Source organism: Heterodontus francisci, chromosome 8 (genome assembly GCF_036365525.1).
Source record: "Heterodontus francisci isolate sHetFra1 chromosome 8, sHetFra1.hap1, whole genome shotgun sequence".
In the NCBI taxonomy this organism is placed as follows: Eukaryota; Metazoa; Chordata; class Chondrichthyes; order Heterodontiformes; family Heterodontidae; genus Heterodontus; species Heterodontus francisci.
This window is the reverse complement of record NC_090378.1, coordinates 25,200,036-25,221,403: the sequence shown is the minus strand read 5'-3', so window position 1 is coordinate 25,221,403 and position 21,368 is coordinate 25,200,036. Positions and strand designations below refer to the sequence as shown.

The window sequence follows — 21,368 nt, the reverse complement described above, 5'->3', positions numbered from 1 at the left end:
GAGATGGTTACATTATCTTTTGTTGGAGATGGTGATCACCTGGCATTTGTGTGGCGCAAATGTTACTTGCCACTTATCAGCCCAAGCCCGGATATTGTCCAGATCTTGCTGCATTTCTACATAGACTGCTTCAGTATCTGAGGAGTCGTGAATGGTGCTGAACATTGTGCAATCATCAGTGAACATCCCCACTTCTGACCTTATGATTGAAGGAAGGTCATTGATGAAGCAGCTGAAGATGGTTGGGCCTAGGACACTACCCTAAGCAACTCCTGCAGTGATGTCCTGGCCTGAGAGAATTGTCGTCCAACAACCTCAAACCTCTTCCTTTGCACTAGGTACGACTCCAACCATCGGAGAGTTTTCCACGATTCCCACTGACTTCATTATTGCGAAGCAAGTGCCGCTTGATAGTACTGTTGACGACACCTTCCATCACTTTACTGATGATCGAGAGTAGACTGATGGGGCGGTAATTGGCTGGGTTGGACTTGTCCTGCTTTTTGTGTACAGGATACACCTGGGCAATTTTCCACATTGATGAGTAGATGCCAGTGTTGTAGCTGTACTGGAACAGCTTGGCTAGGGGCATGGCTAGTTCTGGAGCACTGGTCTTCAGTACTATTGCTGGAATGTTGTCAGGGCCCATAGCCTTTGCAGTCTCCTGTGCCTTGTCATTTCTTGATATCATGCGAGGTGAATCGAATTGGCTGAAGACTGGCACATGTGATGCTGGGGGCTTCAGCAGGAGGCCGAGAGGGATCATCCACTCGCCACTTCCGGCTGAAGATTGTTGCAAATGCTTCAACCTTATCTTTTGCACTGATGTGCAGGGCTCCCCCATCATTGAGGATGAGGATATTTGTGGAGCTACGTCCTCCAGTTAGTTGTTTAATTGTCCACCACCATTCATGACTGGATGTGGCAGGACTGCAGAGCTTAGGTCTGATCCATTGGTTACGGGATTGCTTAGCTCTATCGCATGCTGCTTAGCATGCAAGTAGTCCTAGGTTGCAGCACCATCAGGTTGACACCTCATTTTGAGGTATGCCTGGTGCTGCACTCTTCATTGAACCAGGGTTGGTCCCCTAGCTTGATGGCAATGGTAGAGTGGGCGATATGCCGGGCCATGAGGTTATAGATTGTGGTTGAGTACAATTCTGCTGCTGCTGATGGTCCACAGTGCCTCATGTTTTGCATTGTTAGATCTGTTTGAAATCTATCCCATTTAGCACGGTGGTAGTGCCAAACAACAGGATGAAGGGTATCCTCAATGTGAAGAGGGACCTTGTCTCCACAAGGACCGTGCAGTGGTCACTCCTACCAATACTGTCATGGGCAGATGCATCTGCAGCAGACAGATTGGCGAGGACGAGGTCAAGAATATTTTTCCCTCTTGTTGGTTCCCTCACCATCTGCCACAGACCCAGTCTAGCAGATCAGCTCAGTCAGTAGTGGTGCTATCAAGCCACTCTGGGTGATGGACATTGAAGACCCCCACCCAGAGTAAAGCTCTCCCAACTTTGGCACAAGCCCCCAGATGTTAGTAAGGAAGACTCTGCAGGGTCAACAGTCATTTCCAGTGCCTAGGTCAATACCAAGTGGTCCGTCCGGTTTCATTCATTATTGACTTTGTAGCCATTAGATACAACTCAGTGGCTTGCTAGGCCATTTTAGAGGGCAGTTAAGAGTCGTTGCTGTGGGTCCAGAGTCACATGTAGGCTAGGCTGGGTAAGGAGAGCAGTTTTCCTTCCCTAAAGGGCATTAGTGAACTTGATGGGTTTTTACAACAATCAACAATGGTTTCGTGGCCATCATCAAAACAGCTTTTCTAATTCCAAATTTATTTATTATCAAATTCCACCTTCTGCCATGGTGGGATTCGAACCCATGATCCCAGGACAGTACGCTGGGTCACCAGTCCAGTGACAATACCACTACACCACCGCCTCACCACTATCTGTGGAGTGTTGTTAAATGCTTCAATTATGATTAATTACTAGATTTTTAAAATGTAATTATTTGAGATAATTTTAAAGATTTTTCATGATATTTCAGCTTCGACCTTCATCCCATCCATGTGTTCCGATCTTTAAATTATTCTACGTAAAATTTTTAAACATTATTTGATTTTAGTGCTTTTCATTTCCTGGTTGGCTGTCTGAGAATTCTTTAATGTGACTGGCTGATTGGACTTCTTGATGACATAAGTGCAACTACTCATTGGAAATCCCCATTAAAGAATGCTACCATCCACTGTATGGCAGGAGAGTTAAGGTTCTCGCTGAGGCTTTCTTCAAGGTCAGCGGCGAGTGTCCTTGCATCGCCACTGACCGCAAACTCCAGGCCATTAAACTCACTTGGTCCAAGTCTTTCCTGCTGAGGTATGTACCTTCCTCTAATGAGAAGGTGATATCTAGACCCTTTCTCCAAATTTGCCTCAGCTATCCAAGCCAGTTTGTTTTCCACTTGGAGATACCTATAAAGCTTATAAATATAAAATAGATGCAACGTCTTTTGTTAAAATAATGCTCAATACTCCAACATTATTTTGTTCGGAATCTGAAAAGTTAGCACTAAATCTGCAATACACATAACAAACTAAAAAGTCAACATTTTCCCCTATCATTTTCACACATTTTAAATTTTCTGCCACTCTCATTAAAGCTGACCTCACTTGATGACACGCACCTTATACTTGACTATTCAAGTTTTGCCACTTTTGAGCTAATTTTGCAATCTGCCAAAATGCTGAAATAAACTAAGAAGAATATTTTGGCTTTTGGACCCACCCAGCTGAATCATAGACATTTACTCTTTAGGGATGATCATGCAGATTAGACCCACCTCTGCCATCTGCACAGCACATATAAAGATCCTCATTCATGTTGTTAAAGATTCTGACCCCACCATTAAAGCTGACCCACAGTCCCATGAGGTACAGGAGGCCTGGTAGAATTCTCTGCAAGTGCAAAAGATGTTTGACACCAAGTATTCCTTTGACATAAAACTAATGCTGTATCTGTTCAGCAGTTACATGTAGGAAAATCAGAATTTAATGTTGGTCACAAAATGGACCTTAGCTCCTGTTTCTCCTTGGTTCTATTTCAAAACAAGTGAACTGTTCATTCAGGGATTAACTAATGAGTTTTTTTTTTATTTGTTCATGGGATGTGGGTGTTGTTAGCTAGGCCAACATTTATTGCCCATCCCTACCTAATTGCCCTTTAAGAAACCAAGTGGCTTGCTCGGCCATTTCAGAGGTCATGTAACAGTCAACCACATTGCTGTGGGTCTAAAGTCACACGCAGGCCAGACCAGGTAAGGACGGCAGATTTCCTTCCCTAAAGGACCTCAGTGAACCAGATAGGTTTTTACAACAATCGACAATGGTTTCATGGTCAGCATTAGACTAGCTTTTTAATTCCAGATTTTTTTTTAATTAATTGAATTGAAATTTCAGCATCTGCTGTGGTGGGATTCAAACTCCATGTCCCCAGAACATTAGCCTGGACTTCTGGATTACTAGTTCAGTGACATTACCACTACACCACCGCCTCCTCTCCTTACCTTGTCTTCTCTTCAGTTATGTAAGAAGTATTTGCCAGAGTTAATTGGCTGCCTTATTCAGCCCACATTGTATTATTCGAATAATAAAGTAGGTGACCCAAGATGCGTTTTCCATAGGTTGTGCCATGTTACCTTGGCTGGCATACAAAACCTGCAATTCTTAAGCAATATTACAGAAGCAGAGGAAGTTGTCATTACCACCAAGGAGGAATGCAACAAACTATTCCTTTCACATTTATCACATACCTCACAGTCTTTGCAACTTATTCATTAGCCCAGAAATTAATGGAGCAGAGCACCTCGCAGCGAGCGTCGCAAATTAGATTTTTCTCCTCACCATTCAGATCATATTTTTGTGCCTTAAATTGCTGGAAATGCATATCGATAACAGCGCAGTAATGACAATACATCACCAGGGAACATGTGAACACCAGGTCCAATGGTCTAGCTCCTTAACCAATTAAATTTAAGGATACATCAAGAAATTGAGCAAATGACGGTAAAGGAAATATGGTGAATTAAAGTCAAATTAGACATAGAAAGAATAAAAAGAAGAAAAGAGTGGAGTAAGAGAGGAGAAAGACAGAAAGGAAAAAATGCACAAATTTAAATTTAAAAGAAACACCGGGAACAATTTACTACCTACAGGAATTAGTCTCCACAGTTTCATAGTTCCCTGACTGGGCCTCCAAGGTTGAGTGGTATGTCAGGACTATAACAGGGTCCTTAGGACATGAGGTACCAATCCTAAATTGCTGCAGCAAGATTAATTTGTAACAATGGCATAAATCCAACAATTGCATGACACATAATGGGGAACCGCACGTGAGATGGTAATTTCTTTTGTGCTGGTGAGTCCGACAGTGGAGCAGCACAAATTGCCTAACAACTTATGGTCAATCAGATCTCATGCCGCATCTCTTCTTTGCCACAAACTGCTGAATTTTTTATGCACTAATGATGGCAGGCACTGTGAACTCATTATCTGAAGTTGACTGAACCATTATTATAAACGCAGGAACACCAATGAATGTTCTGTAAATTGTGCCTTAATCTTGTAAATTTGGAATAATCCTACCAAGATGTACAAATATTAAGCAGTTTAAAGGCAAGTGTACATACAAAAATTTCCCTTCTATTTTACATATGTTGAGACATGAGCCTTTGCATGTGTGTTTATTAGATTGTTAATTCACAATTTATTTCTCACATTTTATTTGACATGAAGGGAATTTTATCATAGGACCCAATCAAACTGAAAAACTGAAGATTCTTTGTAAAGAGTAATATAATATTGATTCCACCTAAAATCTGAGGGGCTGATATTATTACACATATATTGCAAGTTACTGCAGATAGACATTCCATCGGGCTAGATGAAAATTGGTGTGTGAAAGTAAATTAACTATCTAGTCAAATAAAATCAAGATGCAAAAGGGTAAGCCAGACCTACCTGAGGTACATAAAACAGCTTCCCTCTATCTGGTTTGGTCAGACGTCCTCCAAATAGGGGCCATAACTATCAATATAAAAAATGAGAGTTTAACTTAGTGCTACTTGGGGACAAGCAGCATTTGAACATTCAATATAATTTTTAATGTATCTGCACTTACCTCTCCTAAGCAACGGAAGAGTGAGCTCTTCCCACACCCATTTGGACCACAGACGAGGACGTTTGCCCCTGATTTTACCTGAAAAATGAGAACAAGTTTAAAGCAAGTATTCTTGAACTAATGCATTTTCAAAAACACTTTGCGCATAATGCATCAAATGTTTTGCTTTTTCAGAATTAAAATGTTCAATGTTTGCTTTATATTTTAGACAATTTTCATCCCAAAGAGCAAAACGTAGTCCATCTGTTTAAAACTACAGGTTAATGCAACTTTGAAAAGTGTTAGCTCCTCTACATTACTATTAGCTGGCCAATAATCAGACTCAATACTTTTGCCTATATTATTATACTACTGTTCATTAGGATGTGCTGTACAGTAGCATGTGAAGCTTGTCTATCAAATCTCCTCAATCATTCTTATGCTAGTTATCATCTAGCCCACAAATGAGACTAAGGAGTACACTTTTATGTAGATCACAGTGCAAGCCAAACATTACAAGGTTTCGATTGATTTCTCTCTCCACTGGCATTACCTGACCTGCTGAGTATTTCCAGCATTTTCAGTTTTTATTTCAGATTTCCAGCACCACAGTATTTTACTTTTGTATTAGTTTGATCCCAGTTTAGTTGATAAGAATTACTGAACTGCACAATATCAAAGGTATCACAATACAAGGTAATCAAGTATAAAAGATATACTCTTTACCTCAAAGGAGAGGTCTGGAATCAAAACGTCTCCATTTGGTGTCACCAATGGCACATGTTCAAATCTGAAGAGAAAAAAATGTCTTACATCACTATTCTATGATGTTAGAAAAGCAGAGTAACAGGAACTTTTTTTCTATTAACCCTTTTCTGCCACACACTTCTGTGTCAGCTTTAACAAAATCAATGAACTTAGATTTCAGTTTTTCTTTCCTGATGGACAAATAGAACTGTAAAATGATTTGTAAATGAGGTGCATAGAAAAGGATTTTTATACAAAATTATGAAACAACTCTTCACAATCAACTGGAAAAAGCCAACAGTTGGCCAGGGTTGGTGAAAAATATAAATTTGCATTGCAGTCCACAAGTTAACTATACAGCATTACACTTACTTGATAACATGATCCATAATAATGATTTCCCCACTCCCAGGTATCAAAGGCTGATTTTTAGAACCTTAATAGGAAAATTAGAGATCGAGTATAAACTTTATGCAACAATATATCTTGAATGTGCATGTTAAAGGGAATAATACATGGAAGAATTATGGTACTTTGTGGGTAACTGGTTTGTCTGCTCCCCAAATTTTGTCCTCTCCTGAGGGCAGCAACTTGTGTTGCAATATGGTTCTGCAGAGGCCAGCAGTGAATTGTACTTTGCTCAAGAGGTCATTTCTATACCTAGAAAATGGCTTTGCAGAGGTTAATCCACTCTGGAAATTGATCCTTTCCTTGCCTCGTGTTCACAAATATGTACATTTTTGCAGTGATCACTGGATAACAATCAGTAATGTGCACCCTAGCTAATTGTTTATTTCCCCAACCTAAGAAGTCATCAAAGCCAGCCGTAGCATCCCACTGTCATCTTGGCTGAGATCTACGAATTAAGCATAGATCAAGGATTGGGAACCAAAAAGATATCTAATTTCTATACAACTCAAAGTATATCAGATTAAAAACCAAAGTTTTATGTCAAGTTTATGTTGATGTAAACCGGTTCTCTTCTATATAGACAAAAACCTTGTGTGCCATACTTGTTGGAATACTCACCCTTATCCTGTTGAGAAACCATTGTGCGTTCGTACTTTCCACTATTTAATTCTTTCAAAACCTGCATTAATTCAGTGATTCGAGCTGTGAAGCTAAATAGAAATAACATATTTGAAATGTTTAGTAGATTTCTGCAGTTTGATCTAAAGGCTGTCATTTTTAATAGAACTGATACAAGAAAAATATTAAAGAAGGACTAGCAATAGTGAATATTAAGTGCAAAGATCATTAACTCCCTTTAAAGCCACAAAAAATTGTATTCAGTACATGTTATTTAAACCACATTTTAGTACTTGACCAGAGTTGGTTAGCTAAAACCTGCTCGATACTCATGTTGACTTTTTCCACAAGTATTAATGAAGGAAAGTCAATGTTACACTGAAGTAATGCTGATGTCATAAGACAACAAGCACTAGGATTATTAGCATTTAAAGTTTGCTTCACATTTGTGTTTGCTGAAACATATCAACATTCAAGGGATAATTTTACAAGCCTACACTGGTAGTGGAGAGTCTCAGCTTCTAACAGCACGCATCAAACATTTTATTGTGTGATGCCCACAACTGTTCAACCATAACGGCTGGCCTCCCATTCTTGCAAAACTGCCCTTATAGGCTCAATAAAATTGTAGAATTGGGAGTGGGACACGAAGAAACTTCAATTCATGAATTAGGAGGCACAGTGGTTTGTGTCGCTGAAAGCATGTTACAAAAAAACTGGTGTGATAGAAGCGGGTTCTGGTTCGTGGGGTACTGGCACCAGTACTGGGGAAAGTGGTGGCTGTACCGTTAGGACTGTCTACACCTGAACCAGGCTCGGACCTGTGTTCTAGTGAGCCGCATAACTAGGGAAGTAGAGAGGGTTTCAAACTGAATAGTGGAGGCAAGGGATGAAATTTGGGGAGATATGATAAATCAAGGAGTAGAGGCAAGGCACGAGAGAAATGTATTAATATGAGAAATAACAGAATCATACAGTGCAGAAGAGGCCCTTCGGCCCATCGAATCTGCACTGATGCATTAAAACACCTGACCTGTCTACCTAATCCCATTTGCCAGCACTTGGCCCGTAGCCTTGAATGTTATGACGTGCCAAGTGCTCATCCAGGTACTTTTTAAAGGATATGAGGCAACCTGCATCTACCACCCTCCCAGGCAGGGCCTTCCAGACCGTCACCGCCCTCTGGGTAAAAAAGTTCTTCTTCAAGTCCCCCTTAAACCTCCCGCCCCTCACCTTAAACTTGTGACCCCTCGTAACTGACCCTTCAACTAAGGGGAACAGCTGCTCCCTATCCACCCTGTCCATGCCCCTCATAATCTTGTAGACCTCGATCAGGTCACCCCTCAGTCTTCTCTGCTCCAGCGAAACAACCCAAGCCTATTCAACCTCTCTTCATAGCTTAAATGTTCCATCCCAGGCAACATCCTGGTGAATCGCCTCTGCACCCCCTCCAATGCAATCACATCCTTCCTATAATGTGGCGACCAGAATTGCACACAGTACTCCAGCTGTGGCCTTACCAAAGTTCTGTACAACTCCAACATGACCTCCCTGCTTTTGTAATCTATGCCTCGATTGATAAAGACAAGTGTCCCATAACCTACTATTAACCTGCCCTTCTGCCTTCAGAGATCTATGGACAAACACGCCAAGGTCCCTTTGTTCCTTGGAACTTCCCAGTGTCAGGCCATTCACTGAATACTTCTGTGTCACATTACTCCTTCCAAAGTGTATCACCTCACACTTTTCAGCGTTAAATTTCATCTGCCACTTTTCTGCCCATTTGACCATCCCGTCTATATCTTCCTGTAACCTAAGACACTCCACCTCACTGTTAACCACTCGGCCAATCTTTGTGTCATCCGCGAACTTACTGATCCTAGCTCCCACATAGTCATCGTTGTCGTTTATATAAATGACAAACAATAGGGGACCCAGCACAGATCCTTGTGGTACACCACTGGACACTGGCTTCCAGTCACTAAAACAGCCGTCTGTCATCACTTTCTGTCTCCTCCAGCTAAGCCAATTTTGAAGTCATCTTATCAAGTTACCTTGTATCCCATGTGCATTTGCTTTCTTGATAAGTCTCCCATGTGGGACCTTGTCAAAGGCTTTGCTGAAATCCATGTAAACTACATCAACTGCACTACCCTCATCTACACACCTGATCACACGCTCAAAAAATTCAATCAAATTTGTTAGGCATGACCTCCCTCTGACAAAGCCATGCTGACTATTCCTAATCAAATTTTGCCTCTCCAAGTGGAGATAGATTCTCTCCTTCAGAATTTTCTCCAATAGTTTCCCTACCAAAGACATGAGACTCACTGGTCTGTAGTTCCCTGGCTTATCTCTACAACCTTTCTTAAATAGTGGGACCACATTAGCGGTTCTCCAGTCCTCTGGCACCTCCCCCGTGGCCAGAGAGGAATTAAAAATTAGGGTCAGAGCCCCTGCAATCTCCACCCTCGCCTCCCATAGCATCCTGGACACAAACCGTCCGGACCTGGAGATTTGTCCACTTTTAAGCCTTCCAAAACCTCCAATACCTTGTCACTCCCTATGACAATTTGCTCAAGAACCTCACAGTCTCTCTCTCTAAATTCCATATCTACATCCTCATTCTCTTGGATGAAGACAGATGTGAAGTATTCATTCAACATCCTACCAATGTCCTCTGGCTCCACCCACAAATTTCCCCCTTGGTCCCTAATGGGTCCTACTCTTTCCCTGGTTATCCTCTTCCCATTGATATACTTATAGAATATCTTGGGATTTTCCCCACTTTTACCAGCTAGAGCTTTCTCATATCCCCCCTTTGCTCTCCTAATTGCTTTCTTAAACTCCATCCTACACTTTCTGTATTCCACTAATGCTTCCATTGATTTGCTCTCCTTGTATTTGCTTAAAAGCCTCTCTTTTCCTTCTCATCATACCCTGAATGTTTCTGGTCATCCATGGTTCTCTGGGCTTGTTGCTCCTACCTATTACCCGAGAGGGAACATATTGCGCCTGTACCCTCCCCATTTCCTTTTTGAATGCCCCCCCACTGGTCTTCTGTAGATTTCCTGACAAGTAACTCTTTCCAGTCTACCTTGGCCAGATCCTGCCTTATTTTACTAAAATTCGCTCTCCCCCAATCCAAAACCTTTTTTTGCAACTTGTCTATTTCTTTCTCCATAACAAGCTTAAATTGTACCATGTTATAGTCACTATCACCAAAATGCTCCCCCACCAACACATCAACCACCTGTCCGGCTTCATTCCCCAGAATTAGATCCAGCACTGCACCCTCCCTTGTTGGATCCTCTACATATTGGGCTAAAAAGTTCTCCTGTATACATTTTAAGAACTCCACTCCATCTAAGCCCTTAACACGATGACTATCCCAATTAATGTTAGGAAAGTTGAAATCACCTAATATAATTACCCTAATATTTTTACACACCTCTGCAAATTGCGCACATATTTGCTCCTCAATTTCCCGCTGACTATCTGGGGGTCTATAATAAACACCTAGCAACGTGGCTGTCCCTTTTTTATTCCTAAACTCTACCGATAAAGCTTCATTTGATGCCCCCTCCAAGATATCATCTCTCCTTACTGCAGTAACTGACTCCTTAACTAATATTGCAATGCCCCCTCCTCTTTTACCCCCTCCTCTGTCTCGCCTGAAGATTCTATACCCTGGGATATTGAGCTGCCAATCCTGCCCCTCCCTCAACCATGTCTCCGTGATGGCTATTATATCACAGTTCCACGTGTCAATCATTGCCCTTAACTCATCCGTTTTACCTGCAATACTCCTGGCATTAAAGTAGAGGCCTTCCATCCTGGTCTTACTCCCTTGAAACTTACTTCCGCTGTATTCCCTCTGACTTGTTTGCTTTCCTGCGTTTAGCTGTGTCCCTATTCTGCTCGGAGTCTGCGTCCCCTCCCCCTGCCAAATTAGTTTAAACTCCTCCCAACAGCACTGGCAAACCCGCCAGCAAGGATGTTAGTCCCCCTCTGGTTCAGATGTAGACCGTCCCGCTTGTACAGGTCCCACCTACCCCAGAAATGGTCCCAGTGGTCCAGGAATCTAAAACCCTCCCTCCTGTACCAACTCTTAAGCCACGCGTTCATCTGTGCTATTCTCCTATTTCTATACTCGCTAGCACCTGGCACTGGGAGTAATCCAGAGATTACAACCCGAGAGGTCCTGCTTTTTAGTCTACTGCCTAACTCCCTGAATTCTTGATGCAAGACCTCATCCCTCTTTCCACCTATGTCATTGGTACCAACATGTACCATGACCTCTGTCTGATCACCCTCCCCCTTCAGGATGCCCTGCAGCCGTTCAGTGACATCCCGGACCCTGGCACCAGGGAGGCAACACACCATCCTGGAGTCACGTTGACGGCCACAGTAGCGCCTATCTGTTCCCCTGACTATAGAATCCCCTATTACTATTGCTCTTCCTCTCTTTCCCCCTTCCTGTGCAGAAATGATAAACAAACTGTGAAAGGAAGGGACAGAGTGCACAAATCTAAGAGTAAATCAACAGATAAGGCTAGAGGTTACAAAAATAATAAAAGGATACAACTAAAGGCTCTGTATCTGAATGCACGTAGCATTCGAAACAAAACAGATGAACTGAGAGAGCAAATAGAAATAAATAATTACGATCTGATAGCCATTACAGAGACATGGCTGCAGGACGACATAGATTGGGATCTGAATATTGAAGGGTACATGGCATTTAGGAAGGACAGGGATCTAGGAAAAGATGGAGGCGTAGCTCCATTAATTAATGATGGTATTAGTGTAATAGGTTCCAGCTCTTCAAAGTGAGATTGAAACCAGTCTGCACTCTGCTTCTCACATTTGCAAAGGTGATCATTGCTGAGTCATGGATGGCGCCTCTGATGTGGGCCTGCATCCCTGCAGGAGTGTTTTGAAGGGCTTTTTCAAGTGAATTTAGAAACTTATGTAACAGTTATGGATAAGAAATTCTGTTAGTGTTGATGCGCGGGTGGCCCTTCTGCTTGGAGTGCTGTAGCTTCTTTGGTTTGAATCTAACTTTGCTGTACACCAGGGGGTGGTCGGGGTCACAGACCGCACTGTGAAAGCTGCGTGTGATTTGAACACTGTTTAAGGCGGCTCGCCTTGTGACAATGAGGTCTAGCTGGTGCCAACGATGTGATCTTGGGTGTCTCCATGAAACCTGGTGACAGGGTTTAGTGTGAAAGAACGAATTGGTGATGCAAAGGTCTCTGACCATTCTCATTCATCCTTCCAATGCCATAGCGCCCAAGGCAGGAGGGCCATGAATCATGGTCAGCCCCAACCCTGGCGTTAAAGTCCCCCAGCAGGAACAAATGTTCGGTATTAGGAATGCTACTAATGATATTATGGAGTTCCTTGTAGAACTGGTCTTTAACTTCAGGTGAGGAGCAGAGTGTTGGAGCATAGATGCTGAGTAGGTGTACAGGGCCAGAGGTGGTGAGCAGTCAGTTGGACAGTATGCGTTCCGAGCCATTTGAAGGGGGTTCTATCATGCTGAGCAAAGAGTTTCTGATGGCGAAGCCCACTCCATGCTGTCTTGGTTCTTCAGGATCCCTACCCTGCCAGTAGAAGGTGAAGTCTTGTTTTCTTAGAGATCCGCTCGCAGGGAGGCGTGTCTCCTGAAGTGCTCCATCCATCAATATCGGCAACCACGCTCTGGAAGTGGTTCAAGAGTTCACCTACTTCGGCTCAACTATCACCAGCAACCTGTCTCTCGATGCAGAAATCAACAAGTGCATGGGAAAGGCGTCCGCTGCTATGTTCAGACTGGCCAAGAGGGTGTGGGAAAATGGCGCACTGACACGGAACACAAAAGTCCAAGTGTTACAAGCCTGTGTCCTCAGTACCTTGCTCTGCAGCAGCGAGGCCTGGACAACGTATGTCCGCCAAGAGCGATGTCTCAAGTCATTGCATCTTTGCTGCCTCCGGAGAATCCTTGGCATCAGGTGGCAGGGCCGTATCTCCAACGCAGAAGTCTTCGAAGCGGCCAACATCCCCAACATATACACCCTACTGAGCCAGCTGCGTTTGAGATGGCTTGGCCATGTGAGCCGCATGGAAGATGGCAGGATCCCCAAGGACGCATTGTACAGCGAGCTCGTCACTGGTATCAGACCCAACGGCCGTCCATGACTCCGCTTTAAAGACGTCTGCAAATGCAACATAAAGTCCTGTGACATTGACCACAAGTCGTGGGAGTCTGTTGCCAGTGATCGCCAGAGCTGGCAAACAGCCATAAAGGCGGGGCTAAAGAGTGGCGAGTTGAAGAGACTTAGCAGTTTGCAGGAAAAAAGACAGAAGTGCAAGGAGAGAGCCAACTGTGTAACAGCCCCGACAACCAAATTTATCTGCAGCGCCCGTGGAAGAGTCTGTCACTCTAGAATAGGCCTTTATAGCCACTCCAGGCGCTGCTCCACAAACCACTGACCACCTCTAGGCACTTACCCATTGTCTCTCGAGACAAGAAGGCCTAAGATATGAGTCTAATAGAGAGGGATGACCTAAGTTCAGGAGAACAGGATGTAGAAGCAATTTGGGTAGGGATGAGAAATCATAACGGCAAGAAGTCACTTGTGGGAGTGGTGTACAGGCCACCTAACATTAACCACGTTGTAGGACGGGGTATAAAGGAAGAAATAATGGCAGCTTGTCAGAAAGGTACGGCGATAATTATGGGGGATTTTAACTTACATATAGACTGGAAAAATCAGATGGGCAGAGGTAGCCTGGATGAGGAGTACATAGAATGTTTTTGGGATAATTTCTTGGAACAATATGTTCTGGAGCCAACCAGAGAGCAGGCTATACTAGACCTGGTATTGTACAATGAGATAGGATTAATTAATGACCTCATAGTTAAGGCGCCCCTAGGTAGCAGTGATCATAATATGATTGAATTTTACATTCAGTTTGAGGGAGAGAAGAGTAGGTCCAAGACTAGTATTTTAAACTTAAATAAGGGCAATTATGAGGGTATAAAAGCAAAGCTAGCTAAAGTGAACTGGCAAATCAGGTTAAGGGATAGGTCAACAGAGATGCAGTGGCAGACATTTAAAGGGATATTTCAAAATACACAGAATAGATACATTTCAACGAGAAAGAAAAATTCCAAGGGTGGGACCCACCATCCGTGGTTAACTAAAACAGTTAAAGATAGAATCAAACTTAAAGAAAAAGCCTATAATTGCACAAAGATGGGAGGCAGGTCAGAAGACTGGACAGAATATAAAAAACAGCAAAAAATGACTATAAGATTGACAAGGAAGGTAAAATTAGAGAACAAGAGAAAGCTAGCTAGAAATATAAAGACAGATAGTAAGAGTTCCTATAGATATTTTTAAAAAAAGAGTTAAAAAAGTGAGCGTTGGCCCTATAAAAAGCGAGTCTGCAGAATTAATAATGGATAATAAGGAGATGGCAGATGGATTGAACAGATATTTTGCATCGGTCTTCACTATTGAGGATAGAAGTAACATCCCAGTATTAGTTCTAAGTCAGGAAATGGAAGGGAGGGATAAACTCAAGAAAATTACAATCACCAGGGAAGTGGTACTGAACAAGTTGTTGGAGCTGCGAGTTGACAAGTCCCCGGGTCCTGGTAGACTTCATCCTAGGGTGTTAAAAGAAGTGGCTAGTGAGATAGTTGATGCGTTAGTTTTAATTTTCCAAAATTCCCTGGATTCAGGGAAGGTTCCTTTAGATTGGAAAATAGCGAATGTAATGCTTTTATTCAAAAGGGGAGACAGAAAGCAGGAAACTACAGGACAGTTAGCTTAACATCTGTCTTAGGGAAAATGTTAGAAGCTATTATTAAAGATGTTATAGCAGAGCATTTAGAAAAATTCAATGCAATCAGGCAGAGTCAACATGGTTTTGTGAAAGGGAAATCATGTTTAACCAATTTACTGAAGTTCTTTGAGGGAGTTACATGTGTTGTGGATAAAGGGGAACCAGTGGATGCATTGTACTTAGATTTCCAGAAGGCATTTGATAAAGTGCCACATCAAAGGTTATTGCAGAAAATAAAAGTTCATGGTGTAAGGGGTAACGTATTGGCATGGATAGAAGATTGGCTAGCAAACAGGAGACAGAGAGTAGGCATAAATGGGTCATTTTCTGGTTGGCAAGATGTAATGAGTGGTGTGCCACAGGGATCTGTTTAGGGGCCTCAACTTTTTACAATTTATATAAATGACTTAGATGAAGGGACCGAAGGTATGGTCGCTAAATTTTCTGATGACACAAAGATAGGTAGGAAAGTCACCTGTGAAGAGGACATAAGGAGGCCACAAAGGGATATAGATAGGTTAAGTAACTGGGCAAAGACCTGGTAAATAGAGTATAATGTGGGAAAGTGGGAAATTGTCCACTTTGGCAGGAAGAATAAAAAAGAAGCATATTATCTAAATGGTGAGAGATTGCAGAGCTCTGAGATGCAGAGGGATCTGGGTGTCCTAGTGCATGAATCGCAAAAGGTTAGTATGCAGGTACAGCACGTAATTAGGAAAGCTAATAGAATGTTATCATTTACCGCGAGGGGAATTGAATACAAAAGTGGGGAGGTTATGCTTCAGCTATACAGGGCATTGGTGAGACCACATCTGGAGTAATGTGTCCAGTACTGGTCTCCTTACTTAAGGAAGGATGTAAATGTGTTGGAGGCAGTACAGAGAAAGTTTACTAGACTAATACCTGAAATGGGTGGGCTATCTTACGAGGAAAGGTTGGACAGCGTAGGCTTGTATCCGCTGGAGTTTAGAAGAGTAAGAGGCGACTTGATTGAAACATATAAGATTCTGATGTGGAAAGGATGTTTCCCCTTGTGGGAGAATCTAGAACTAAGGGTCACTGTTTATAAATAAGGGGTTGCCCATTTAAGACAGAGATGAGGAGAAATTTTTTCTCTGAGGGTCGCGAGTCTTTGAAATTCTCTTCCTCAAAAGGCGGTGGAAGCAGAGTCTTTGAATATTTTTAAGGCAGAGGTAGATAGATTCTTGATAAGCAACAGGGTAGAAGGTTTTCGGGGGCAGGTGGAAATGTGGAGTAATCAGTTCAGCCATGAACTCATTGAATGGCGGAGCAGGCTCGAAGGGCCGAGTGGCATACTCCTGCTCCTAATTCGTATGTTCTCGAGTCATAGAGTTTTTTTTTATTCATTCATGGGATGTGGGCGTCACTGGCTATGCCAGCATTTATTGCCCATCCCTAATTGCCCTTGAGAAGGTGGTGGTGAGCTGCCTTCTTGAACCGCTGCAGTCCATTTGGGGTAGGTAGACCCACAGTGCTGTTCGGAAGGGAGTTCCAGGATTTTGACCCAGCGACAGTGAAGGAACGGCGATATAGTTCCAAGTCAGGATGGTGTGTGACTTGGATGGGAACTTGCAGGTGGTGGTGTTCCCATGCATTTGCTGCTCTTGTCCTTCTAGTTGGCAGAGGTCGCGGGTTTGGAAGGTGCTGTCTAAGAAGCCTTGGTGCACTGCTGCAGTGCATCTTGTAGATGGTACACACTGCTGCTACTGTGCATCGGTGGTGGAGGGAGTGAATGTTTGTAGATGGTGTGCCAATTAAGCGGGCTGCTTTGTCCTGGATAGTGTCAAGCTTCTTGAGTGTTGTTGGAGCTGCACCCATCCAGACAAGTGGAGAGTATTCCATCACACTCCTGACTTGTGCATTGTAGATGGTGGACAGGATTTGGGGAGTCAGGAGGTGAGTTACTCGCCTCAGGATTCCTAGCCTCTGACCTGCTCTTGTAGCCACGGTATTTATATGGCTACTCCAGTTCAGTTTCTGGTCAATGGTAGCCCCTAGGATGTTGATAGTGGGGGATTCAGCGATGGTAATGCTGTTGAATGTCAAGGGGAGATGGTTAGATTCTCTCTTGTTGGAGATGGTCATTGCTTGGCACTTGTGTGGCGCGAATGTTACTTGCCATATCAGCCCAAGCCTGGATATTGTCCAGGTCTTGCTGCATTTCTACACAGACCGCTTCAGTATTTGAGGAGTCACGAATGGTGCTGAACACTGTGCAATCATCAGCGAACATCCCCACTTCTGACCTTATGATTGAAGGAAGGTCATTGATGAAGCAGCTGAAGATGGTTGGGCCTAGGACACTACCCTGAGGAACTCCTGCAGGTGATATCCTGGAGCTCAGATGATTGACCTCGAACAACCACAACTATCTTCCTTTGCACTAGGTATGACTCCAGCCAACGGAGGGTTTTCCCCCTGAACTCTATTGACCTCAGTTTTGCTAGGGCCCCTTGATGCCATACTCGGTCAAATGCTGCCTTGATGTCAAGGGTTGTCATTCTCACCTCACCTCTTGAGTTCAGCTCTTTTGTCCATGTTTGAACCAAGGCTGTGATGAGGTCAGGAGCTGAGTGGCCCTTGCGAAACCCAAACTGAGCGTCACTGAGCAGATTATTGCTAAGCAAGTGCCGATTGATGGCACTGTTGATGACACCTTCCATCACTTTACTGATGATTGAGAGTAGGTTGATGGGGCGGTAATTGACCGGGTTGGACTTGTCCTGCTTTACAGCACAGAAACAGGCCCTACAGCCAAACGCGCCTGCACCAACCATCAAGCACCCGTCCTAACTAATCCCATTTCCCCCCCACTTGGCCCATAGCCTTGTATGTTATGGCGTTTCAAGTGCTCATCTAAATACTTCTTAAATGTTGTGAGTGGTCCTGCCTCTACCAGCCCTTCAGACAGTGTGTTCCAGATTCCAAACACCCTCTGGGTGAAAAAATTCTTCCTCAACTCCCCTCTAAACCTCCTGCCCATTTCCTTAAATCTATGTCCCCTAGTTACTGACCTCTCCGCTAAAGGAAAAGGTTTCTTCCTATCTATCCTATCAATGCCCCTCATAATTTTGTATACTTCAATTAGGTCCCCCCTCAGCCTTCTCCGCTCCAAGGAAAACAACCCAGCCTATCCAGTCTGTCTTTACAGCTGAAATGCTCCAGCCCAGGCAACATCCTGGTGAATCTGCACCCTCTCCATTGTAATCACATCCTTGCGATAGTGTGGCGACCAGAACTGTACACAGTACTCCAGCTGTGGCCTAACCAGCGTTTTATACAGCTCCATCATAACCTCCCTGCTCTTATATTCTATGTCTCGGCTAATAAAGGCAAGTATCCTGTATGCCTTCCTGACCACCTTATCTACCTGTGCTGATGCCTTCAGTGATCTATGGACAAGCACCCCAAGGTCCCTCTGTACTCTTTCCATCCGCTGTATATTCCATTGCCTTGTTAGACCTCCCAAAGTGCATCACCTCACACTTCTCAGGATTAAACTCCATGTGCCACTGCTCCGCCCATCTTATCAGCCCATCCGTATCATCCTGTAGTCTAAGGCTTTCGTCCTCACTATTTACGACGCCACCAATTTTCGTGTCGTCTACGAACTGTGACACAAACAAATTGAGTAAGTGGTCGGCACAGTGATTAGCACCGCAGCCTCACAGCTCCAGGGACCTGGGTTCAATTCTGGGTACTGCCTGTGCGGAGTTTGCAAGTTCTCCGTGTGACCGCGTGGGTTTTCGCCGGGTGCTCCGGTTTCCTCCCACAGCCAAAGACTTGCGGGTTGATCGGTAAATTGGCCATTGTAAATAGCCCCTAGTGTAGGTAGGTGGTAGGGAATATGGGATTACTGCAGGGTTAGTATAAATGGGTGGTTGTTGGTCGCACAGACTCGGTGGGCCGAAGGGCCTGTTTCAGTGCTGTATCTCTAAATAAATAAAACTGTGTCAGGTGCAGTTCTATGTGTCAGGGGTGGCGGGGTGTAAGTGTGAGGTTATCTACTATGGATCCAAATAGGAATAATTTCTCAAATGCAAGAGACTAGGAACTGTGGAGTGCTAAGAGATTTGGGTGTCTATGTACACAAATCACTAAAATCTTGTGCACACGTACAAAATGTAATGAAAAAGGCTAATGGAATGTTACACTTTATTTCAAGAGGACTGGAATACAAAGGGAAGGAAATTATGCTCAAGTTGTACAGAGCCCTGATCAGATCTTATCTCGAATAATGTGTTCAGATTTGGCCACCATAGCTCTGGAAGAAAATAGCAGATTGGGAGAGGCTACAGCACAGATTCACCAGAATGATACTGAATTTAAAGGATTAAATTATGATGAGAGGTTGCACAAACTTGGAATCCTTGAGTGTAGAAGATTGAAGGGTGACCCAATTGAGGTGCTTAAAATTATAAAAGGATTTAATAGGGTAGATACCAGACAAACCATTTGCTCTGATGGGGTATCTAGAACTAGGGGACATAATCTTAAATTAGAGCTAGGCAATTTAGGACAGAATTAGTAAAGACATTCACTGCAATCTGGAATTCTCTCCCCCAAAAGCCTGTGGATATTGAGTTAATTGAAATTTTCAAGACTGAGATTGACATATGTTTTGGTAAGGGCACTGAGGCACAAAGGTGGTAAATGGAGTCGAGGTACAGATCAGCCATGATCTGAATGAATGGCAGGAACAGTCTCAAAGGACTGATTGGCCTACTCCTATTCACAATGCACAATAAATTTTCCTTTACATTTGTGTGTTAAGATATCACTGGATAGAATATGTCCTCAGTCTATCGTATAAGTTTTCTCCGAAAACATAAAGCAATCTTGCACCAACTTCAATTTTGAATGGACAGGAAACTAATGGAAAAGACCGAGAGTAAGAACTATAAATCTAGTTTGGTACACTGATCTTACCCAGCCAATCTTGTCATCTCGCGACCAGCCAGCACTATTCTTCCAAGTGCCTGAGACATTCTCAGTAACATACGACCACTTTGATAGTAGTCCTAAGAAAGAAAGCAAAGTCGAATCAGTTTTTAAAGAATAAATTGAGTTTTATTCTTAACCACATTGAAATGAACAATACCAGACTTTTTTGGTACTTGCAAGCAATAAACTGCCCCTTTTGATATTTATATGCAGCAGTGAAACCCTAATCAACACTTACCTCCAGCAGTTCAGAGTGGCTACTTTTCAGATGGCGAGGATGAGCGAGATTCAAGAAAGGTCGGCTTACTACCAGATAACCAACAACAGTAGCAAGATCTGTAATAAATTTAAAGTCATAGAGTCATTTTACGGCATAGAAGGAGACTGTTCGGCCCATCGAGTCCATGCCTGCTCTCTGTCGAGCAATCCACCTCAGTCTCACTCCCCCACTCCATTCCCGCAGCCCTGCAAGCCTCTTTCCTCAAGTGCCCATCCAATTTCCTTTTGAAATTATTGATCGTCTATGCTTCCATTCCCCTCACGGGTCGCGAGTTCCAGGTCATTACCACTCACTGTGTAAAAAAAGTTCTTCCTCACATTTCCTCTGCATTTCTTGCCCAAAACCTTCAATCTGTGTCCCCTAGTCCTTGTACTATCACTTATTGGGAACAGTTTTTCCTTGTCTAACTTATCTAAGCCTGTCACAATCTTGTACACCTCTATCAAATGTCCCCTCAATCTCCTTTGCTTCAGGAAGAACAACCCCAGCTTTTCCAACCTAACTTTGCAACCAAAATCCCCGATCCCTGGAACCATTCTGGTAAATCTCCTCTGCACCCTCACATCCATCCTAAGGTGTTGGGACCAGAACTGGATGCAATACTCTATTTCGGACCTAACAACAGCTTTATAAATTTTCACCATAACCTCCATGCTTTTGGACTCAATGCTTCTATTTATGAAGCCCAACTAACTACTCTCTCAATATGTCCTGCCACCTTCAAAGATCAATGCACATGCACCCCAAGCTCCCTTTGTTCCTGCACATTGCTTAGAACTGCGCCATTAAATCTATATTGCCTTACCCTACCCCTTCTGCCAAAACGCATCACCTCACATTTCATTTAAAAACAAACCGTTGTCGAAAATCTAGTCAATGCATCAATGTTAGCAAATACAAAAATTTTTGCCAACCAAATATTTCAATAGAAGAAAATCCAACAATATTTCAAATGTGTAAAACTTGCATCTTTACATGTCTTTTCTACTGGTTACATCCAGTGCTTAAAGGAAACAAAAAAAGGACAAATACGAAATTGAAGGCAAGGAGTTGACTTTAAAACAGTGCCACAGATCAAATAATATTTCTTGATCAAGCTCGGTGTTGGGTTAGGGCATCATCTGTACCCCTGAACTGTTTAAAGCTACACCTCCCTTTTTATCTGAGCATTTCTTTATATATGTACTGTATATAGAGTTGTTCTCTGGAAAGCCTGCAACAAAACTTCAGAAATTACATTAATATCCTTTCTCAACTTCATTGCAATAAGATCTTGATCTCTTCTGACAGTGATAGGAAATTTAAAAAAGTAAAACAGTTTTTAAAAAGTAACAGGAAATGAGATC

General features: G+C 43.0%; 1 protein-coding gene across 1 annotated transcript in view; it reads right to left on the bottom strand.

The window, feature by feature from the left end:
* Positions 1-21,368, bottom strand: part of abcd3a (ATP-binding cassette, sub-family D (ALD), member 3a) — a 101,994-nt gene that overhangs the window by 19,341 nt on the left and 61,285 nt on the right. The window contains exons 12-18 of the mRNA XM_068036827.1: positions 19,981-20,078; positions 19,728-19,819; positions 6,939-7,030; positions 6,282-6,345; positions 5,889-5,952; positions 5,184-5,261; positions 5,024-5,089 (exon numbers count right to left, since the gene is read on the bottom strand). Coding sequence (XP_067892928.1) covers positions 5,024-5,089; positions 5,184-5,261; positions 5,889-5,952; positions 6,282-6,345; positions 6,939-7,030; positions 19,728-19,819; positions 19,981-20,078 — 554 coding nt within the window. The remainder of the gene's footprint in view (positions 1-5,023; positions 5,090-5,183; positions 5,262-5,888; positions 5,953-6,281; positions 6,346-6,938; positions 7,031-19,727; positions 19,820-19,980; positions 20,079-21,368) is intronic.